Source organism: Accipiter gentilis, chromosome 5 (genome assembly GCF_929443795.1).
Source record: "Accipiter gentilis chromosome 5, bAccGen1.1, whole genome shotgun sequence".
Classification (NCBI taxonomy): Eukaryota; Metazoa; Chordata; class Aves; order Accipitriformes; family Accipitridae; genus Astur; species Astur gentilis.
Window position 1 is genome coordinate 17841806 of NC_064884.1, and position 24485 is coordinate 17866290.

Genomic DNA, 24485 nt, shown 5'->3' on the forward strand with positions numbered 1-24485 from the left:
AAGTTATTTTCTGGTCCACATCCTTTTCAGGAAGTTAAACAGGATTTCACCTTTAGTATTGTTAATAACCACAAGGAGGTTGCAAATCTGAAGAAAAGGAGGAGGCAGGTGGATATATAAGGTGTTGCTCTACTTGCTGTGTTGTATTTGTGATTCTGGTTTTGCTTGTATGTATTTCTCCCCAGTAATTTTATACAAATATTGCAGGTAACAAAGTGCCTGTAATTCCTGAGATTCTTAGAGTCCTACTTTGTATTGGACCATATTTATACATCAAGGCAACAGTAGACCCTTTTCTAACTCTAAATAATCCTCCTCACTTGAATATTCAAGTGCTTTTCAGTAATTAGTTTTGTTACATAATTGCTAATTTTTCTCTGAGGGCAGGAAGCTTTGCTTCTATCTTACAGAAAGAACCTGAGCCACCAGGCTGAGGGCACGTTACATGCAGAGCCTGCTGCTACTGAAATAGGAATTTTACTCAAATACAATTCCAGCCTTAAAACGAGAATATTACAGAGCAGTACAAGAGCCCTTCTGTTTTCATTTCCCTTCATTACATGCACTGTTCATTTTGCTATTTGCTGTTTTTCTCTAGCTCCAAATCAGAGTAGACCTCCTGGAGAAGCTAATAGCAGGAATGTAAACCCTGCTGGGAGCTACCTGTGTCCTGCCGTTTGGTTGCTGCAGAGGAGTTACTGACTCAGTAGCAGGAGTTCATCAAAACCGGAGCACTTCAGTGGTTGCTTGTGGTATTCATAGATCTCAATGCAAAATCCTCATCAAAGCGTGCAACATTTTAGGCCCTTTGCTGGCATCTGACTTCTCCTGTCTGTACGTTCATTAATTTTAAGGATTTACTGAAGAGTTTAGAATCTTCCCGTAAATTGCTTGATTTCTGCTATTAATTATTCACAATCCATGATGTTTGACGATGTCATATTTGATGTATTGCCTCACTTAGCTGCCTTCCGCTCTGTCCTCCTGCCGAGTTTCGTTGAACAAGTGTGGAAACCATACGAACTGTAAAATATGCGAGTTCCTCAAAGATTACTGGGATATCTGTGGAAGGAGTGGAATAGTCTCAGTCAAACTTATTCATTATTTTGTCCATAAATCTGATCATTGTTGTACTAACTGTAATGGCTTTTGCTTATGGTCAGGCTTTAAAAGTTTACTATATAATATATTGCTTCATTCTACGTGGCACTAGAAACTAACCCTACACGGAAAATGAACAGTGAATACATGTTACATATTTCCAGATAACTTCAAAATTGCTGAGAATCTTCCTTAATGGAAGAACATCAAGATCAATATTTGACTGGAATTGATTTGAATGCTTGATACTGAGATAAAAAGAAGGAAAACAGCCTGATTTCACTGAGAGAATTAGAGGGGTAATTGGACCACAGCTTGCGATGGATGGTAATGGTTAACATGGCGAGATGGATTTCAAGTTGTAACGGATATGACTATTTAGATATTTTTTTTTTTCCCCTGCATATTTTTGAGGTATAGAGTAATGTATCTGACATGGGGGAAGGTCTGTTTCTTGGACAGTCAGATCTATTGCCAAACACTGGATTGTGGAAATACCTGATTACCTAGTTGGTAAAGATGTCAGGTATAGGCTTTATTTAACCATAAATCTGCTGTTTAAAAAATTACCTAAACCCAGACAGAATTTGAGCCTCAAGAGCTGCAGCTCTGAGGATGAATATGAAGCATAGAAGACTCCTGTGGCCACTGTCATGAGCTTTCACAGCCTCATTTCTCCTTCTGCCTGAGCTGTTGTATTCTTTGCATGGGTATGGAGCTGATGCAAAACATTCTGATTATTTGCCCAGAAGAGCTCTCCAGTCAGCCCTGCAAATCAGCTCCAAGGAACCATAATGATTTTGATGAAATCTCCTTAACCTTTTATATACACTTAAGAAGAGGTCTCTTTATCAGAACAGAATGCTTTGATTTTTTTTTTTTTAAGTTACTTTGCATTTATTCATTATGTATCATACACAATGGAATTTAAAAAATGAAAATGAAATGCTTTTATTTCATTGATATTAAATGTTTCAATTAACATAAAAAAGGACTTTGTAGAAGAAAAAATCCCCCAAAACTCACATACTCATTTTTGGAATGTGACCAAATTTTAAACTTTCAGAATTCACTGTGAATCTTCTATTTCCACACTGTTCCACATGTATGCCAAAATATATTTGTAGAACTCCACCAGATATAGTAATAGATTTAATGAAACAGGAGATAATTTCATAGAAGAAAAATTATATTTGTGAACTGTATATACCTGTATACAGGAAAAGAATCTGTTTTATGGCAGCAAGATCCTGCTACCCTTATTCAGCCCAGATTTTCACAATGAATATTCTGTCTAGATGTCTGTCTCAGTTTTTCAGTAAAGAACTTTGAGCTTCTGCTAAGAGGTTTACGTTATCATGTAGTATGGATAATAAAAAGGAGAGGAATGGCACTGTCACGGCTGTTCTGGAATATCTCTTTTAAGTAGTTACTTTACGTGCAGGGTAGTCTAACCTTTGAAGTTGAAATGTTCACAGCATTAACATATAACTTCCCAACAAGAGCCCATTTTTTTTTTTCAACTTTTACAAAGAGAAGCTTAGTTTAAAAATATGCAGTTACTTGCTTGGCTTTAAACATTCAAACAGAATCTCCCTATTAAGTTGGAATGGGGAAAAAACCTGTAGAATTTGAGATGCAAATGGAACTTGCTAATTGACTGCTGGACATGGGATTGCTGTTCTTCTAACGCCATGTCTTTTAGCCTTCTCAAAGCTAAATGTCTACTAGCCTTCTAGTCACTCTTTGGCAATCCTGCAGAGAGAGATGCATTTAATAACAGACATATGTTTTCCTTCCCTGGCACCTGCCTTGGGTGGGGCTGGAAAGCCGTCAGGAGATGTTTTCTTGCTGCCTAAATGTCTTAGTAAAGCTGTACAAGACTGTTCCCACCTGGACACTGTGAGATGACTGTTTTCTTAATATTCTTCGTATGTTCCATTTGGTGGTGTTCAGAAGAAATTCCAAATATTTTTTTCGGAGAGTGGAAATCACTCTGCTTTCTGCCTTACTGCTTATGGCATCAGCTCAGGTGCATTATAATGGCTCAGAAAAGCACTTGTGTAACACCTTATTGTTGAAGGATAGGATGGTTTGTGGTAGTTTCAGATAATTTACAGTTCATTTTGTTCTTTTATTATGGCTTTTTCAGGAAGTAGGAGATAGTCCTGATGTGGTTTGGGAAGCCCTTCAGAAATATTGGCACTGTTGACCTTAAACATAAGGTGAAAATAGTACCAAGTGTATACAAGTGATGTTACGCATTGTAAACCCGTAGCAAATAACTTTAATACTGCTGGGTACACTTTTCGAAAGTAACTTAGAAGTGACATTCTCAAGAGTGATTTGGGCCCTTTGGCGTAGCTCTTAAGTTGTGTTGTGGATTTCTGAGTCACTTCACAGGTAAAAATTTTCCATGTCATCCTTATTAGCAGCCAGTGGCTCCATAATGTTTTTTTTCTTTCTCTCTCTTCCTCAGCTCCCTTTTTTAGATACTGGATACTTCTTTTATCACAATGGCATTGCCAAGGCCAGGAGAAGACGTAGTCTTCAACACAAGCTTCACTTGGAAAAGGATTCCAGGGTAAGTGTTTCATCATTATGTGTACCTAACATTTTCTTTGTGACACACACTATGTTTTATGAGATTGGGGTGATGATCAAATATGTAGTTATGGCTACGTTTTTTTCTCCCGTGCTAGTTTCAAGCTTGGTGACTGCTGTATGCACACACCTCCCAAACAGCCTCATCTTGTATTTTTATTTTACTGCTACAAATACTCTTACATTCTCTGAGATGTATACTCTCTCTAGTAAGACTCAGTGATGCCATAGTCTCCAGGACACTTCAGTGCACTCTTGTCGCTGTACTGTGGGGAGGGGCCATCCAGGGTACATCTCATAATCATCCTCCATGCATCCTGCTAGTCCATAGGTCATCCAGCCCAGAATACCTCGTGGTGTGAATGGTGGCATTTTTTTCTGCAGTCACGCTGCGACTTTTTCTCAGGGAATAGTGTACACACCAGATGCTAAAAGAGTGTATGCTGTCAAACTTCAGTATTTCTTTTAGAGGCTCTTACTCATGGTCTGCAAATGGTGTTCTCAGTTTTCAGAATCATAAACCCCTTAGAGAGGAGGGAAAGGCCCCTTTTGCAGTAGGCTACAAGCTGGCACTAGCAAATTCTTTTTTCTTTTCTTCAGAGTTTTTACACCAGTATAATAGTGGGCTGGAGTGGGTCCAGGTAGCACAAAAAGTGTATTTACTGCCCAAAGAAAGTAGATAAGCCTCAGGAATGATATCATGACAGCAAATAGATTATTTTTTAATCCTTCAGTAGGATTTAAACTCTCTGCACTGTGAGCAAAAAAGAGGGTGGAACAATTTTGTTCCAGACATAATTTTATTGCCAGATATTATATGGTATTGGAACACCTATGAAAATGAAAAATTGAGTAGGAAGAAAAGAAAAATAGGTTAAATAAGATTATAATAGTTGTTGTGACACCAGAACAAGCAAGGTCTGAATTCCCAGCTTAATTTTCCTTCTTCTGCAGAAGTTTGAAGTGGTTCTGGGCCCAGGTCCAACTGGGATGCATATTGTTGGTAGCTCCTGCGGCTGGGAGCCATGTGAGTGAACCACACAGGTTCTAAGTGCTGCCTGCCCCATCACTTCATCCTGAGATGCTGAGATGTGAATGCTGGCAGGTTCCCTGGGGCTGCTGCTGGTCTTCCAGTGCTGTAATGTACCTCTTCCTGGCCCCCTTCTCTAAAGCTGGTACCAGGTACAGGTGAGGGGCTATGAGGAAGAGACCCATTCAGCCTGCCTTGAATAGAAATTATCAGGCTTCCCTCGTTTTGTTTACCAAGCAGGGATCAGAAAGTAAACCACTGAGAAACCATCTACAATTAGTGAGTACTAAGCAAATGTCCTGAGAGATGTGTCTTTCATTTCCCTGAACCACCCAATCTTGTCCAAAGCCATTTCAGAAAAAGCATACAACTAAGCGAGTACGTTGCAAACTAGTGACTGAGTGCAGCCATTGTGCAGGTGACTCTACTGGAAATAAATATTTCTGTGAGCCTCTGAAAATTTCACAATATCTATGATATTTGTATGAATCCATCAACTCTCACTGGAGCCTCGTATTACATGGCTGAGCACTCGTGTACTAATTCCAGACTGGCTCTTGCATTGGCTACCTCTAGACTAGGTGTCTGCAGCGCTATCAGGAACAGCTTAAATGAATATACCTTCTAGTTTGGAGATGTTCTCTTTTGCAGTCATCTGATATTTGTGGTCTCTAGAGTCTTAGTTGGCTTCTGTCACTTGCAATAAAATCTCGTTTTTGCTGTTAATCTCCACTTCTTCCTGGTGCTGCATACCAATGGCTCAGCTCTCCTTGGCTCCCTCTGATCTCAGGGACTAAAGCCCTGTGTTTAAATAACTAAGAATATCTCCCATGTGAGGAAAAGGATGATCCTGGGTGTATCCTGACCTGTATCCTGACCTCATGGGTTACACTGGGGGATGGAAGAGGGGTGGAAGCAACATTTCATTGCCACATGTAACATGATATTTTCTCATCTAGACCTCCTACTTACTCTGTCCTGTTGGGTAGTCCTTGAGCTCTTATGATAGATACCATATATGTTGGTTGCTTTTTGTAATACAGTTTGAGAGCAATTAAAATCATTACTCTTATTTCCCTTCTTTCTTTTATACATGGAGTTTGGAGAAGTCATTAAAATTCCTGTCATATTTGCGTATAAGTGGAAACATGAGTTGTGTTGACAGTACTTCATTTCAAACTCCAAAAATAATTTCTAAATTTAATGGCAGCTTTCTAGACCATTTACATTCAATTTAACTTAGCAACAAATGTCAGCACTGTCATGGTTAATACGTTAGTGCATGAAGCCAAGAATAAAATGTTCCTGTTGTCAGGCTAGCCAGGAAGCACACTTCCACCACAGGGCCTTCCAAATCTCTTGGGAACCATTATGGTAAATGCTGTAGTTGCTTAGCCCTACCCAAATGCTGTGAGAAAGTGGGCTGCAGTTATTCTGTATATGTTTCACTTTTAAGGAGATTACAATTCCTAGCTAATTTTAATTATTAGTTGAAAAACAGCACAGATGTTCACTCAATTAATTAATGTTCTTTAATCAAGTAAATCCCTTGAGGAGCCATGTCAGTTTTTCAAGAGTCTGGGGAGATAGATGGCAGAGCACTATGCAAACAGGTTACCGCATCATTTTCATGCTTTGCATGTCTTTTAACATGCTCGAAAAAGCTTTGTTCTGTAAAATTCACTCAGCGTTTTTACTAAAATAATTTGGAGATACGCTAAACTTATACAGTGGTTCTGTGATAAACATCATCACTGTCAAGGGGGTGGGAATGGAGCATTATTAAGATGCCTTCCTAGAGATCCAGCAAGAACTGAATCTTTGTTCTGAAGAACAACCTCAGATACAATGGATTTGACATTATTTAATACATTAGTGTGGCTGAAGCCTGCAGCAGTGCTGGCAGCAGGTGAAGGCATATGTAATAGTGTCATATAGTGTGTTGTGCTATTGAACTATTCAAGAAAAAAGTGCAGGTGCATGAAGCACCGTGGCTTTTGCTGTCACTACAGTCCTCCCAGGGATCCTCACTGTCAGGATGGTAAATGCCACAGTGAATTGAACTGCTTCAAATGGAGACTGTTTAGTTATTTAAATTACATTCTCTGAGTTACAGAGAACCTTCCAGGAGAGGTTTGCTGAGAAACAACTCTTTTGCGTCAGTTGCAAATTTCCATGATTTCCAGGTGCACTTGTATTTTGTTATTTTACAGTATGTACCTGTCGTGGTGCCAAATAGATTTTGGGGGTGGGGGTGGAAGTCCCTTAAACATTTTTACATCTTAAAGCTGGAATTTTTAATGAGATAAGACATAGCAGCAAGATATCTAGCATCCTCCATGCAAAATTGCATTTTTGTCTGCCTTTATCTGTTAATTGCTTTAGCTGAAATTTCTCAGACCAAAAGGTCAGCTATAGGCTTGTTTGCCTTGGGGAAACTTCACTTTTGCCCCGGAGCTGCAGGCAGGGAGGCAGTGCTTGCCATGATCCATGGGTGCACGCAGCTGGGAGGAGGAAACTGCAGGGTGACAGCAGGGGCAAGGGCCCCGACCGACCAACATAAAGCCAATGAGGGCCAGAGTAGGGTGGGACCAGACATCATCATGAAGGTGTGGAGAGAATAAGTGGGACAGGCTGGAACAAGAGCCCAGAGTCAGAAAAAAGGTTGAGTGATTTGGGCATGGAGCCAGCCCATGAGCTTAGGACACCTGGAGAAGCACAGGGATAGATTGGAGAGACTGGAAACAAGGTGTCCACGTTGACATTAAAGCATGCTGCCTCCTAAGTGCAACTTTAGAGCAAGGTGACCTTTTCCAAGGGAGACTTCCCTGCAAGCAAGGGGAAATACAGCTTCTCTAAGAGCAAACTTCGGTTTTAATTATGAGGAACAGTGGTATATGTTATCAATGTGAGTGCTCTGGCAAAGCAAATCAGAAATACAGAGATACTTCATACTGTTTTGTTTGTTGGGTTTCCTGTCTCTGGAAGTACATTAGATGGGATGGGAAGCGGAGACCTTTCCTGCTCCACCATAGCTAAAACCATGGGATTTGCTTCATTTTGATTTTCAAAACTGACTTGGATTCTGGCCTTCTGTGGAGAGACTCAGCTGTTTTTTTAATAAATGTTTTGAAAAGTGGACAAATAAGGAAAGAAAAAATGCGTGGTCGTTAAGTTATGTTTCAGAGCAATACTTTTGTATTTTTGCTGGTTTTGGGTATTTTCTGTTAGTAAATAGTCTTCCACTGAAGAGCAAGAGTTGAAACACAGTTTATTCTCTCAAAGATTATTTTGCTTTCTTTCAAGTTTTAGATAAAACCATTTTCCTCCCACACAGTCTCTCCTGTCAGACAGCTGCCAAGGTTAATCCCACTCAAGAAAGAGGCTTTAATATACAGAGAAGAGCTGAGTCCCATTACTGATATCTATATGCAAGTGCATCTCTGTTGGTGTCGGGGGAATAAATATATACATGCGGCGGGGGAAGGTGAAATGAGAATCTTCCACTGAGAGTGAGTGAGTTTGACACTTAGATGATGACTTCTTTGGGGATAAACATCCCAATGATGGCAATTGTTATGTTGCAGAAGGGGACTGGAGAGGGAGACTTGGTTGATACCCATACTGGTACAGGAGTCTGGGGAGGGCAGATGCACAGCTTCTTCAAGGTGTAGTCTCTAGGTGCCCATGGTTAACAGTACTCCCAAACTGCTTGTGTCATGGGACAAGGGAAGAAAAGGGGACTGTAAATGGAGAGGATGAAAGCTTTTAATTAAATAAATCAAAATGTTCCACATCCTTCCTTGCCTCAGATCTCTCCCATGCCCCCTTAACATGACTGGCTTGTGGTTGGACTCTTGCAACCTGTGAAGGCAGAAGTGCCCTGTGATGCCAGGCAGGGGGTTGCCAAGTGCTGCTGGAGCCAGGTATTTCATCCATGGTCACCTTTAACAGGGGCAAGGAGGGCCAGTAGCTTGGGAAAACCGCTGCTGCTTAGCAATGGCAGTGCAATGTAAGTCAACTTGCATACCCTTTCTGGCAGCATTAATGACAGGCTTGAGATGGGTTAGAGTTGGAGTCTTTTGCCTCACTCCCTTAGATGCAAGTTCAGATCTTCCCCTTTGCAAAAATGAAAATCTTCCTGATAAGATCAGGAGTACCCAGTTTTCCAGCGAGTCGAGTGCAGTGACCTGGGGATGTAGGGAGTAGGAGCCATTATAGCTTTCCTTGCAGATTTGGTCAGATCTCTGTAACTGTTGTGGAGACATAACCTGTTCCTCCAGCCTTCTGGTACTGGAGACAGGCAATTCTGTCCCTGGAACGTAGCAATAGGAGCAATTTACAGGTTTGTGTTTGTTTTTTTTTAAATTAAAATGGCTATATTTGGCATCTTTACTCCTGCTCCATGCCCCACATCCTTGATTTCTCGGCTTCCTGACCAGTGCTGGTGACTTTTGTTCCCTGGTAAGTTTTTGATCAAAGCTTGGAAGGTATCCCAAGATGCTTCTTCCCTCTCAGAAGAAAGCTGGCTCGCTCCCAAAAGCGAAGGGGTAGCAATATCAAAGTCCATCCCGTAGGAAAGGGCCTGCACTTGACCTGTGCACTGTTATAATCCTGTTGTCAACTCCCTTTGCAGGTAGAGGGATTAATTTCCATGCAGTTCACCACAGTAGTGACCCCAGATCTATACAAAACTTTAAACTTCTGTGGGAATAAACGTTGTATAAAGTGAATGTAGTGCCTAAGACTTGCTACCCAGTGTCAAATCTTAAAGGGGAGGCTTCAGGTCCCCTGGCCAGTTCTCTGCCATACAGGGAGGTATGGATGTGTGTGTTAGGATAGAGAGACAGGAGAAAATGGCAGGATAAAAAGCCCTCCATGTTTTCAACTGTTTTTTGTAGATTCATGCTGCACGTGGTAGGGGTGACACACTTCCCAGTGAAGCTTATTTACAGTTTTGCCCTAATATATGCTGTCATAGGGCTGGCATGCTGGTAGGATTATGCCCACAAAAAGTTTGGAGCTGCCATGAATTTTATGGGGCTACAGGGCAGCATTACGTGAGCATCGGTGTTATCCTTTTGGAAGGAAATGGAACATTAAGTAATAAAAGCTCAGCTTAAGTACCTGTAATAAATATTTAACAGCCAAGGAAAACTCATTAGAGGAAATGTCTTCTTTCCAATACTGAAAAGAAAAACCAGCCACCCTCAAACCTACACACTGTTGGTTGAAGCTGCATTGCCAGCTTGTCTTCAGTTCTTGCTTGGTGAACGTTTTTGTCGTCAATCATCCTGACAAAATGAAGCATATTGTGCAGAAAACAGGCAGCGTCTTCTGTGAATGGATCCCTGGTTTACCTGTTCATGGTGTAAGTTGTCTTACGTTTTATCCAGTGTATTTGAGGAAGGGGTTTCAAGAGTCTGTTCTGGATCAGAGGGGAGACCTGTTCTTGTATTAATAACTTTTTCAGTTGATACCATCTTGAACTATATTTGTTTTGCTTTCCCGCACAGTTCAGGGCCCTTTTCAAAGATTTTGTATTTCTAATTCATAATGAAGCCAGTTGGCAAGCATTATAAAAAAAAAAAAACCCAAACGATTTTCTTGAGGAAACTCTAGTCAGCTGTGTGTATTAGATCATCTGATAATTGATCTGGTGTATGTCTTATTACTGAGATAATTTAACACTTAAATGAAGCATTTTGCTTTTATGATATTTAGACTGCAGATATTGGTAGATGCTTATTTAAATGTACAGGTTCATGACTGGGTTTATCTGAGAAGATGAAAAGGAAGAAGCAGAGATTACAGCACAGTGTCAGATGTAAAAAAAGTCAGATGCAGTCCGTTCATGGGAAGGGTGAATTCAGCCTGCACTTCAGATGTGGAAAGAGAATGGATCATACAGCTAGTAGGACAAAGATAAGTAATTGTAGGAAATACACTACTTGTGTTGTATGATCTTTGTAGCTCTAAACAAGGTATCAACAGGGCTGCAAAGAGGAGATTTAGGTGTCTGATAAATGAGGAAAAAAGTTTTCCCACTACTTTGCCCTCTTGCACTGCTGACAGAAGTAAGGCAGCGCTGCTGTGCCTCTGGAGTACAGGAGATAAACTAGTCTTTAGGCCATGACATTGTGTTTGTGATAATGTCAAAAGAAAGAAGTTGGAAATTCAGTGAAGTAGCAAGTTTGGTTCATGACTCTACTATACACATAGCATGGCTGTTGTCACTGCAAATAATGATTGCTAAATTCCCTGTGATTGCTTTTTGAAAACTGAATGAGGGAGTCCTCCTATTTCTTATTGTCTCTGGCCTTTGTAGACTCTATACCTGCTCTGTAAGGGTTGATGGAGATTAACTGCTCACAGAAAGCCCTGTCCAGCTATGTTTTACATACTTGAGCAACAGTGACTCCCAACAGTAAAGCGCTTAGCTGCTCCTTAATTGAGATAATCACAATTATTGCATAAGTCAGTTTCTATAACAAGAATAAAAAGAACTCTCTGATATAAAAAATAATGAGGCCTAGAGTCATTCAGATAGTTAAGCTGTCACTTAGGTTGACACAGTAGTCCCCGTCACTTTAGAGTATGTTAAGCATATGCTGAAGAACTTCCCAGTTTCTAAGTTTGAATTCCTGGTGTTAAGTGTGGCATTTCTGGCTTCTATGTGGACTGCGTATGTATATTGTATTTGTGATGTACATTACAGTTCTAATGTAAAATATCACAACACTACTGAGTATGGAATATTAAATATTTCAAACAATTTGCTACTGGAGCAAATGCAGTTATATCCAGCGCAATGTAAAAAGTAAGCCGAATTGATCTATTATTTCTATTTGTAACTAGAAAGATGGATTCAGGGAGCAAAAAACCCCCCACAAACCCAATCCATCAACAGCAGCATTAAAGAATGTTAGAAATCTTATATAGCTATATTATATGAAAGAGCACCATTAGCTGCACATAATAAAATAACAGACTATCAAAATGACATCAAACTTAAACAAACATGTGTCTTTTATGGAAATAGTGTATAACTAAAATTACAGGGTAAGCTAAAACTATTTGTATTAGAAAAAAATATACATTAATGTAGTGGAAAGTAATAGACTGATAAGTGAAGACAATGCTGTGCAGATTCGCATAGAATTTTCAAAAAATAAAAGTACTGACACACTGCAGTCCTGGTGCCACCAGGGGCTGTGGAGTCCACATGGTTAGTGGTTTTAAGACAAGGATAGACAGTGATCATAACTGACGCACGTGTGGCTGATTCCTCCGCGGGCCCCTGGGATGGTTCAGATGACCTCTTGAAGTTGCTTCCAGTCACGTGTTATATAATTCTCATATTGCGGAACGTGATACTTGGGGTAAGGTGGGGTAAGCCAATAAAATCATCTTTATACCTCAAAAATACTTGTAACCATGTGGAAGTTCAGTAATTTTACAAAAACCTGTTGAGATAGCTGACCGCATTCAGCCTGTACCCTGTTACCTGTAAATTGCTGAATTGGCATTAGTTAAGTTTCTGCTTTATTGTTGATGTCTGTTCTCTTGACTGCAATATCGCTCCGCAGTCTCCCTCTGCTTTTTCCTGTCTCTCTCTTGTTTCCTGCCTGATGAATAGAGTCTCTGTTTTGTGGAGCAGGCCTTGCCTTTGTTATTTGTCTGTGCAATTTCCAGCCTTGAATCTCAGTAGGGTCTGTTTAATATTATAATAAAAGCAGTGGCAGTGGTGAGAATATATGGTTTATGGTTTTTGGTTAGTAGGATGTTGAGAAGAATGGACAGTGTGAGCCAGTGACTTTGGATTAACATGGAACCTAGTGTGCTGCACAAGTTTGCTTTGGTGTTGAATAAGAAATGCAGTGCTTTGATGTGCTGAGCTAACAGTCACTGAAGGTCGTGAATATCTTGGCATTCACTGGATCAGGAATCCATGGACGTAATGTTGGTGATAATCATTCCTTTCTCCCTTGGGAAACTCAAGCCAGCTGCAGCCTGCATTGGTGAGATGAAGGAAAGCCTTCTCTGGGCTGTCATCTCCTGGACCCGCGTGGTGACCCTTTCCCTTCCTCCTTCCAGTTCAGGATGGCTGGGGTTGACTTGGAAGAGTCAGTCATAGCCTGGGAGCACTTGTGCTTGATGATGGCAGGATATGTGGGGGTTCAAAAGTGCTCTCCCTTTCCAAGTTAGCAACATTAGAGCTATGATAGAAGCCAGGCTGTTGTGTGTAAGCCCATCTTCAGGGTTAACTTCACTTTCAGTTTAGAAACCATGGGTATTCAGCTATACTTTCTTGTTTTCAATACAAATAAATTGTATGCTAGAGAAACTTCCTCAGGAACAACACAAGACATTTTGGAGTCTGTTTCCTTTTGGCAAATCTCTAAGCCTTACAGAAAATTTGGAGACTGGAAAACTGCCCTTGTGTTAAACCCTTTTGAAAGATTGGAAATATATTGGTTGACATATACTTTGGGAAGAATATAGAATTAGTTAAAATATTGTACCTGATAGTATATGATGCCGGTGTATTTTAGACTGTGACATGGTAGATTTAGAAGGAAACAACATAGAATTATAACAGTTTATTTCTATTCTTTCTTGACTTAAGAAAATCAGCTGTTAAAACAGTGACTACGTTTTTTGTGTGTACAGTTAGATGACCAGAACCATTTACTGTATATGACATTGGCAATAAGTAAAAGGTGGTGCAGCTAACGGTGTACAGTTAAATCAATAAGAACAGAAGACTGGAGCATTTTTTGGTGTAGTTTTCTGGGGTATCTGAGCATGCTGTGCCAGGGCTTGCGCCACAGGGCTGTGACGTTACAAAACTCCACCACCTTTCTACTAGAGACTCAAGCTAAAAGAGTCAAGATAATGGCATATGTTACTATATCATACAATAAATGTATTATGTAGTGCATCCACTCATGCCATTTGACATAGTTTACTGTTGTTTAAAATTTGACGAGTGTTTTCTTTGTCAACAGCATTTTGGTCTATGGGTTTATTGCAATCTGTTCCAAAACACTGTTGCTACAAGCATTCTGTGCTTCAGGATATTCAATGTGCATATGCAATATTTTAAGTATAATATTAATTTTTTTAGCCACCAACTCAACAGCCCAGAAGCCAACAAGGAGTTATAAATACATCTTTTAAATCATTGCTTGTATGCATGATGTGTTCCATGAATACAAAAAGGGGTTTACAAAGGTCAGAGAAAGTTGATTGCAGTATTTGGAGATACAGTGGAAATGAATTAAAGGTTTAATTTTAAATTATTTCTGAATAGTTTTCTGCAGTGATTATTTGATACTGCATTGGAACATGGCTTTGCAGCAAAATGGGTGCCTCTAACAGCTGCGAATAGCCAATAGTAATTAAAATGCTAATATGTAAGTCATGGGTGGGTGAAGTTGAATAATGCTTCTTGGCCTTGCAAACTTCCATACTGAGGGGGAGAACAGGGTTGAGTAGAATAAAACATTGTGGAAAGACTAAGAAATATGTTAACATCTTCATGGTACATATTTTTTCTAATTAGTTATATAGTATCAGTTCCATATGATCATAAATGGACTCTGGTCAGTATTACAGTTTTGCTTATGTGAAGTCATAGCTGAATGGCCACATTTCTGTGAAGTTAACAGCTTTATGTTTTATACTGGTAGCCATCTACTGTGTGAGTGCTGAAAAGAAATATGCTCTTATTATGTGTACAGATTTAGCATTTCATAAATGTAAATAGTCCATCTCCATTCATTTTATCTTTATTGATTCCGAGCATTGTTCTTTCATACAGAGGAATACACAGTAAGGGATCCATGAGCCTTGCAAAGCTGAAGTCTTCACAGAAGAACCAGAATTGCCAGATCTAATTATTATTTTTATACTCCTGGTCTCACAGCAGTATCACTAAGCTAATTACTGCTGGGCTCTAGGTTATGTAACACTGCAGCCCTATGTTCAACATAATAGCTGGTTCTCTTCTTCCTCACCACGTCCGCACACTCTCTCCTGTTCCTTTTCTTTAGAGGAAGTCCAGATGCGTTGGTTGTATCCTCATCAAGAACGTGAAAAATAAAATAAGCTCCTGGGGTGAGGAGATGCCCTGTATTTTGTCTTGGAGTCTGAGCCTGAGTGATTGATTACATTTGTTTCCATCTAACTTGGCTTTGTCATTTGGCAAATATGATAAACTCAATACTGATCCCGTCTTCTGTGTTAGGCTGCTAATTTCCCTGGCGCTCAGCCAGCCGTCCCCCTACAGAGCTACTGCATCACTTTTGTCCAACCTGTGGTTCCACCAAAGCCAGCACTATTGTGCCTGGAGCCATTTTCACCTGGTGAAACAAGGGGCTCAAGGAGCTGGCAGCTCCAGCTGGCAGCTGCTATCCCAGCCCCTCTGCTCTTTGGAAAAGCCGTGTTCTAGTCAGTGTCTGCACGGTGTCTTTAAAAATGCGAGATACCTTTTATAAACCTTACAGGTACCATTATAACTGCTGTTTTTTTCCAACTCGGAACAAACTGAAATCTTCTTGCAATAGCCTCACACGTTTTATGGATCTTATACCATGGGGCAACAAGCGATTTCTGGCAGAGTTTGGACACAAATGCTGGTTCTCTTAGGCCAGGAGATACTGCCCTAATTGAACAGTGCTTGCTTTATTTTCTTTTCTCATCTGTGATGCTCTCCTGGGAAAATATGCATTGGAATCCATTTTGTTTGTTTTGGAACACGAGCTTTTCTTGGAATAATTCCCTTGATAGCTATAGGAAGAGGATTTCTGTTTGGACTATTTATTTTCTGAAAAGAGGAAAGGAAACCTACATGTTAAACTTTTATTTCCTTGTTTCCAGATCTAACCATATTCATATCTCATAAATCTCAGGCGTCCTTCCCCAAGTTGTGCAGGGCATGTTATAAGAAAAGCTTATGAAAATTTTTCCATCAGACAGTCAACTAACTAAAATGATTATTTTCCTAAAGAAAAAAAATGATTTTTAAGACTTCAACTGATTTTATTTTTGATAGCGCAATCACAAAGTAACATAAACAGAATTGACATTTTCATATTTGAAATGCTGAATCAGGGCAAAAATATTTTATTGCATGAAATTATTTAGCAAAAAATAAGTTTAATTTTGTTTGTGTTCCTTGTTGGAACCTTCCTAAGATTTTATTTCATGCTTGTTTCTGACTGTTTTCTTCAGTTTCATTATTTCTTTCTGAATGAACATCCTATTTCCAGACATCCATAGGTCTGACTCCAGTTTCCACAATGTGAAAAGCATGTTTCATGCAAGGAAAAATAGCTAGTGGGAGACAACCTCTGAAACAAGCATCTGATTACCAGCCAGGACTACAGCCTTCTCTGCTCATAGAAATGGGTAACTTGCTGCTCACTTCACTGCTCTTAATTAATTGAATCTAAATGGCTAAGAACAAACTTAAAGGTAGCAGTGCCACTGTGAGGGCTAGGGCTTCTCACAGCTGTGTAAACCTCTTGCTCTCTGATGCCAGTTACCTCTAGCAAACTTCCACTGGGTCTTCGATCCATAGCCCTTTTGAAAAATTGAAGCACAGGGGCTTGGCATGAGCTAACTGTTTCTGTTGCTAATTCAATGAACAATGACAATTTGCTGAACATCTGCATCAAAAGGTTTTTTTTAGTCCCGTTTGGATGTTAGTCTAGGAAGCCATTGTTATGCAAAACTGCCTGAAGAGTTTATCACAAACAAATCCAGGGGAGCTCAACTCGCCCCTCCTTTTCTAAAAACCTATAAAGAGATTGAGATTTCCCTCAGTCAGAGCATACTTAGTGGCTTCTTAAACCCTGTTCTGAGGAGGTAATGGGAGCTGGGTGATGCAGTCCTCCAAGGGAGGAAGCATTTTTTACTCATAGGCTATAATTCACTGAAAGCCCAAAAAACCCCAGTAGTTAACTCGAGAGGTACAGAAGACAAGTTGTTGTTTTTTTACTTCCAGGAAGCCATTTGGAGAAAAACCAGGAAAAGGGGATGTAAATCGTTGGGTTTGGTTAGTTATCTCTAAGGAAGAAAACTTTTTCTGCAGTGAGCAACTTGTCATAGCAAAAAAATGTTTTTGTTTATTTCAGAGTTGCCATATGTAGTCTCAGTAGAATTTGGAGTTTGATTATGAAATGTTTTCACTTTCATGTGTCAGTGAGGTTTGGAAGAAAGTTTGAGTTTATGAAAGAAGTGCAAATTCCAGATTGAGATTGGAAGGTATGAGAAAGGACATTGCTTTTAGGAGTATGAGTCAAACTGACGTCTGCTGGTGTCTTGCCATTCACTGTGGAATACTGAACATTTTTGCATAGAGAAAGGATGTATTTCTGTAAAGACAGCTGTTTACCTGAGAATGCTGTTCGTCAGAAAAATCTACCCATTGTGGTTTTCTTATTAGCACTGTACTTGAGAAGTGTGTGCAAGGTGAATTACCTACCTGACTTGCAAACAATGAATAATTCAGTGTAAGCTAGAAAGTCAAATAAATCTTCCCAGATACTTTCTGTCTGCCTACAAAATAGATGACAGTGAGAAAGGGATTGCTTTGGTGATTTAATACTTGCGGATCTCCCACTGAAATGGCTGTCTGTCCATCTGAAATAATTTGTGGTCTTTTACAGTGTTTAATGAAATAATCTTTAACTACAGGTTTCAAAGCATTTTTCAAATATGGATTATGCCCATTTCACAAATGCCGGAAATAAATTGAGGGGGGCTTCAAATTTTCCAAAAGGTCATACAGCGTAGCAGAGTAAAAGTAGGAGTAGATTCCAGATGCCCAATCTACTGTTCTGGAAGGAGGAAAAAAAAAAAAAAAAAGGTTGGATTACAGCCATTTGTGGTCTTTACAGCACCTGGGCAATAAGAAAACTGAGATGAGAACAGTGGGGAAAAAATAAAACCCAAGAGATTAGCGCAGATCCTCTGAAGCCCAAAAGACTTGGACAAAGGACAGTAACCTTAAACTGTAATTACTGTTGTCATTTAGTGTTTCCACATGCATGATCTGGAGGCTCAGGGGAAATTACTGTCCTAGAGGCTATCTAAGCATAAAATAATAACGGAATTGTATGGAGGCATTTGTCCCTGGGTATAATCCAGTACTAGCGGTCCTGCCTCTGCTCCTGTCTTTGCTTCCCCGTGGCTCATTCCAGCTTTTCCCAGGACAGCAGCAGCAGATGGAGAAAACACATTTACCTCTCTAGCATTAATAGAGATTTGAGTGAGGGGTCTTTGTGCTCAGGAGACTGTAACCTAAGTAACATTTTTTCATTTACTGTTTCATTCTTCGCTGTCCAGTAAGCAAATATTTTTTTGCAAAAACTATGCACAAGTTATTTAACTGAATATGTTGCAGTTTATATATGTAAAATATACAGATGCAGCTTTTCACAGAAGGTAAAATCCAATATCCCCCTGCCTTGGCATTTTCGGATGGAAAGAAGCAGCAAGTCAGGGAATTGTGGTTTTGTGCTACTTTAGACCTAATTTAAACTGTGCTACTGACCCCAAATGCGTGTTCATCAGCTGGGGGGAAAGTATGGTTTCTCAGAGATCTGTCAGTGATTTCTTAGCAATTAGGATTGTGTAGGTGTCACATGGTTTTTATTATAATATTTGCTCGTGGAAATTCGAGCTCTCTTGGGTCTCTGCAGGTAGGAAGCTGACATTTGGCTCCTTTCCTTTCTGCCCCAACTGCCAGGAGTATCAGTAGAACACCAGGACAAGGCACCTTCTTAGCTCTGATCCCAAACTGCAGCATTGCCTCCAGGCTGAGGTGCTGTCATCTTTGAGTGCATTACCCTCAGATGGAGATGTGGAATGGAACTATAAATAGTTTTTTTCCCCTTTGTGAGGTAATTTGAAACCTCTTTTAATATGTTTTGCCTGATTGAAAGAGCAGCTATCTACCCACACTGACTAGAGGAACTAGTGATTTTGATGACAGACACGATGAATGATTTCCTTGAGATTTATGTGGGTTTTTGTCAGGTGCTGAGTTAAATTGAGAGGGGACATATGAGGGGGGAATAGGAGAGAACTTTTCTCTGTTCTTCCTCTGTTTTTTGTTGTGAAGGTTGACAACAGGAAAGGGATTTTTTTTTTTTTTTTTCTTTTCAGCTGTGTTTTCCATAAGGACCTTGGATAAGCTTTTACTGGACAGCACAGTAGCTTTCCAGGACTCTGTTTTTGTTACAGATCTCAAGGAAAACCAAACAAAATAACCATTTGCTTCCTTTGTCCCTGACCAAACCATGACCTCAGTTACACACGTAATGTACAAGGAGCTTGTGCTTTCTTCCTCTCTAAACATTTCCTGCTTTGTGAGTTATGATAAAGGGAAGAAAAAAGCCCCTGGACAGTTTTCATCACCTCTAGGCACCTGTGGAGGAAGAGGGTACCTGGCTTAAATAGGAGGGAGGAGAAGCATGTGACAGAACAACACGTGCCTCAGGTGGTCTCACACTGGGATTTTTGCAGTATTTCTGTACAGTTGCTCAGAAGTGCTTATGCTGACCCCTCCACAAGCTCCACGATAGAAACGCTGGAGATGAGGCACCACTTACAAGGTGCACTAGCAGTGCACCTACACTAGGAGTTCTCCAGGTCATGTCCATCTGGTGTCGCTGCTTGAAGAGCCTGAACATACTGATTCACAAGGCTCTGCATGCTGCTCTGGCTTCATAGTATGCACCTCCTCTGGGCATCCCTGCTTATTCATTCCCGCTCAGTATCTCAGCATCTTTTCCTCACCAGTGGTTTGCGTATTCTTATTTGGTTACTTCTTTGGAAACCGGCATTCTCCCCGGAACCAAATTATAATAATTTGTCCTCGCAAGTTCAGCCCAGCAAGTTTGAACTTGAGTTCAACCAGGGGGAGGCTTTTAACAGTTTTTCTGCTCACAGGGATGGTGTTAAACACAAAAGAGAGATATTTCTCCAATTTGCAGCAGTGAAAATCTGAAGTAATTTCACTGAAATTAATGGAGTGAGTCTATTTACCCTTGGGTAAGAGGAGGTGGAACCTGGGTCTTTGCGTTTCTGGAGAATTGAATCTCAGCCAAGAAGCTGATACCAAATGTACAGTTATTCCACTGTGGTGGTTTCACCTGATGTTTTTCTCAGTGGTGTTCCTGAGTTTAGGTATTCCTACCTCCTCTGTCCTCACTGTTTGTTCCTCTGATACCATTCTCACTTTCTTTGTTGAAGGCGTAGCTGGTGTTGGCATAGGGAATATGACTACATTTAAAAACCTACTCTAAGCTAGAGCATTTCCCTGATCTCATTTGCAGTTCAGTCCAGGGCGGCATGTGGTGAGATGAAACAAGAGGGAATAACTTAAGATGGGTTGGCCCTTCCTGAAGAAGAAGTGAGGAATGATGAGGGGCCCTACCCAGTAGAGAGGATGGTAATTTTCAATCCTTTTCAGGGACCTCAGGGGATTTTTTCAATTTTTTGTTCAGGTTTCCCCATTTTGCAGATACTGTTGTTACCCTCAGTCTCATAAAATGACATTTTGAGCCAAGGCTTTGGTATTTTCATCCCTTATATAATTCTGCTGGACCTTTGGCAGCGCTTCATTGTTCATCATTTTCCTTTCATGATGATCATTCATAGGTATAACGCACCTTGCTCTTAAAGGAAAGGCCCAGAACAAAGAACATCACCTCTGATGTCATTGCGTTGTCAACAGCTTGCCAACTCCATAATTCTGTCATTTAGTACTGGATGTTTTACACTTCTTCAGATTGCAGTGGCACAAGACACATGGGACTTCATATCCCAATGTAGGCATCTATTCAAACTGCCATAAAGTCAATCCTCCACCTGTAGTAGTTTATTTCCCCAGATGTCCCTTTTGTTACTCTGTGAAATACTGGTAGTCTCAAGCCACTTCTTCAGGGCTTGCTGTAACACAGGTTAATGCTGGCTTTTTGGAAATATGAAGAGCCCCTAAATGTGCGTGCAGCAGGCACTGTTAGTATTAACCAGAGATTCATCACCTTTCATACCAAAGAAATGTAATTTCACAAGGGAAGCTTTTCTGTTAAATTTTTATTCTGTGGAAACCATAACATGAATTGGATCTCAAAGTTTGGACACAAAGAGCGATTTCCATAGAATTTGCATGCATCATTTTTGATTGCCTGCTGTGTGAAGCCTGAGCAAATGATTTTTTTCCATGATTTGCTAAACATTTCTCTCAATGGAAATAAACTAGGAAGAGCAAGAAGTATATAAATGAGGACAGCGGTTTACAGGAGTGTGTCGAAATCTTCGGTGATAAGCAAAAGCATATTTAGGGTTTAGTCTTTCACGTTCCCTTGGGCTACAGCCTCCTTTCAATGAATGTGAATAGAGAGGTCCCTATTAATATTAATGCAAGTTATGTATGTGCACTGGGAGGAAAATATACACCAAAGTCTAATTATTTTATGCTAATAACTGAACTGAAAAGATACTCCCTTGTTCCTGGCCAAAAAACCAGCAATAGTTCAAATAATTTGCAGCAGGATGATCATTTTATCACTTCATGTAAACCAGCCTGTGCTCTGACCCAGTGGGGACAAGGGAAAATTCTGGCACCAAAATCCCTCTCAGTCCACATGCAACTCCAATTAATAATGAGTTTTGTAGTCTTTGGGGGCCACTTTTCATTGCTTTTAGGCAGTGGATAGAGGGGCTTGTTACAAATTGGAACCAGTTGGATGTCCTGGTCCCTTGAAATCAAGGCAGAAACCCCTTTGTTTCTAAGATTTTTGAAGATAATTTTAATTGTGCAGATGTACTTTGGAGAGAGGCTTGGTCAACAGCCAGCAGGACAGGCTGCTGGAGAACATGGGCAGGGATGTAAAAAGCCTGTCTGCTAAGGGAGTTGTTGAGAAAACCTGTAAAGAATATTCTGACCACACTTCTGTGCCCTCTGCCCTGTTTCTGTGACAAGCTTGGGATAAACTCTGATCTTATTACGACTTGTCTCAGTTTCACAGGTTTTTCCTTCCCTGTTAATTTTCTGTGTTCTGTTACGCTGGGGCCAGCCCTGTGCCCCAGCATGGTGTGTCTTCCCCGCTTTGTTGACCCCACTACTGCTCTATGTTAGGTCTCCTGCCTACAGTCTCATGCTAGATGTGATCCCTTTGCCAAATTGCTCACGTCCTGTTGACTTTCTTGTCAAGAAAAGAGCTGTAGACTTTGCCTGGGGCAACGTGGGTTCAGTATGCTTCTCAAGCCGGGTACTAGGCAGTTCATGAATTCAGGGGCAGAAGGGTGGTCTTCTGCCACTTGATGGCAGCCAGATTCTGAGATGAGGTAGAAAAAGTGCCCTGATGTAGATATCTATCTGCCTTGGCCGTGCTCTCTGCCACGGTGCTGGGCACCAGTGAGCTCTGCAGGCTCCAAGGCAGTAATTGGAGGAGAACATTTGAATATTAAAAGAAAGGATTCTGATGTACAGCATGTCTTGACAAGAATCAAGGTCAGTCCTTTGAAAGTATCAAGTTAGAAACTCATTTGGGTAAAGGCCAGAACAATAGGACATCAGCCGTTTCTTTCCTTTTTGCAAACCAATCTCTTATTTTCCTGCTTTTCCTACCTTTCCTCTTGATAAGAAATTGTTCTCTAGAAGCAGTTCTGTTTTGATGCTTCCTCTGTGGCAGATGGCCCGTCTCTGGCAGCCATACGCTGCTAACACAATGCTGTACAGCAGTGATACATAAACCTCTGCTGTTTTTATTAATGTGCTTCGTGATGGGGATCCATAAACCTCTGAATCTAAGAGCTGAAGAAGCACAATTGCAACCTTTACAGTATTCATACAGCCCAGTCGATACAAATTGTCAGTTGCTTCCTACTGGGTTGGGAAAGGCACGTATGGGAGCAAGCTCCATTTCTGTCCAGCATATTTATGGTAATAGAATAAAGAAGTAGCTGTGATATAAACAACTACTCTGCTGTTGGGTGCATGAGCAGATACGTGAATGTGAGCAGCAGCATAATTGTGGTTTTCCTTCTGTCATAGGATTGGCTTCTGTTTTGTGTCTGGCTTCCAGTTATGAAATTTCCTGAGAGAAGATGTTGTACAGCCCATGTAATTCCCACCAGGCAGCACTTTAGAAAGATCAGTGGTTTGCAATTCTCTCTCATCTCCACTGAGATAGCATCAGAGCTCTGTAGATGTTAAAAATGGACAAGAAAGGCTCACTAATACATCACTACTGCTCATGCAAACCTTGAAGTTTAAGTATTTGAAATATTAGAATAAGCTTAGACTTTTTGGCAGTTGTTGCTGTATCACTCGAGGCAGGCAGCTTTGTAAAAACAGGCTTTGTTTTTTATTAAAGCTAAACGGGCCTTCTGCAGATGTCATTACCACCTGGCTGGGGAGGTGTTGACAGCACTGGGCAGTAATCAGTGCTGGCAACCTGCCTGCATGGTGCAGTGGGGACCTGAGTCAGAACAGAGACCGCAGGAGATGCCGCAAGAAGAGTAAGTAGCCATTTGTGATGGCCTCTCCTGTTTGCACAGAGGTGCTCCCTTCCACATTAACAGAAAGAGATGCCTCTTCAGGAGATATTGTCCCCAAATTCAAACAGCTTAATTTGCTCACAGAGCAGAATAAATAGGGAAAGGAAAAATTTTTTTGGACAATGACAGTGCAGAATAGGTCACAAAAGAGAAGAATTATATTCTGTAGGGCACTCACAGGGCTGCAGCCAGGAAGAAGAAATCAAAAGGCAATTGTAACCTTTCTGAACCCAGGTTTGGGAAAACCTGGATTCTACATGATGGAGCCAACCTTTTCTTCACTGTTACCCCATGAGTCCAGGTTTTGAGGACCCACAGCTAGTTTTAAGTAACTGTTTTAATTCAGATTTTCTGAAATGAATTTAAATCAAATTGATTTTCAGCTTGGACAACGGCACTGACGTTGCTCTGCCTTCCTTCCCTCCTAGTGCCATGATACCATTTTTATTCTGGGAAGTTGCTCTTCAGCTGAGATTCTGGCAAAACTTTTGTATGAAAATTTTTCACTGCCACTGGATCCAGTGGGCTCCGTCTGCGTGGAAGGGCCATAAACAGCAGAGGAAGCTGAAGTAAACTTTTACTCTAAGCCCCGCTGCATGAGAGAGGAACCTCAAACAGCTCCCACCGCTGTTACCATGACTGAACACTGTCACTGGGCTTGGGGGCAGCTCTATAAAAATGCTTGTTTTTTAGACTTAGAAGCTGTTTAGAAAAGGAGTACACATGGAAAGCAAAATAAATCACCTAAAGGACGGGGCAACATGCAGTTCTTCAATGAGTGTGACATTATGGCATATTCGCAGTTAACGTGGGAAGGGGATAATCTGTGCCAGTAATTCCATGAGAGAAAATGAGAATTGTATTTTTCCAAGCAGATGTCTCAAGGCAAATGATGAGCTATTAGATGAAATTTGAGTGGGAAGAAGGCTGTGGAGGATGAAGTGGAAGTATGACAAGTTATACCACAGGTCAGAAGCCAGCTTTTACGTGCAGAATCATTTTGGAGACTCAGGGTTTATTTTCAGCTTGTGTTGCAGGGTTACTTTAAGATCTCATCCTCTGCTGATTCAATTTCCCTAAATGATGATGCATACTTACACAGGCATATTGCAAGACTCTTCCAGTCTGCATATATGCAGTGCACTTGAACGTAATATCTGTAAAGCAA

At 40.6% G+C, this 24485-nt stretch overlaps 2 protein-coding genes across 2 annotated transcripts in view; both read left to right on the forward strand.

Annotated features, from left to right (window-relative positions):
• The window catches only part of SNRPB2 (small nuclear ribonucleoprotein polypeptide B2), a 303056-nt gene that overhangs the window by 178593 nt on the left and 99978 nt on the right, over window positions 1-24485 (forward strand). The window lies entirely within an intron of this gene.
• Window positions 1-24485, forward strand: part of PCSK2 (proprotein convertase subtilisin/kexin type 2) — a 112697-nt gene that overhangs the window by 17860 nt on the left and 70352 nt on the right. The window contains exon 2 of the mRNA XM_049800149.1: window positions 3581-3685. Within this exon, the coding sequence (XP_049656106.1) occupies window positions 3581-3685 (105 nt within the window). The remainder of the gene's footprint in view (window positions 1-3580; window positions 3686-24485) is intronic.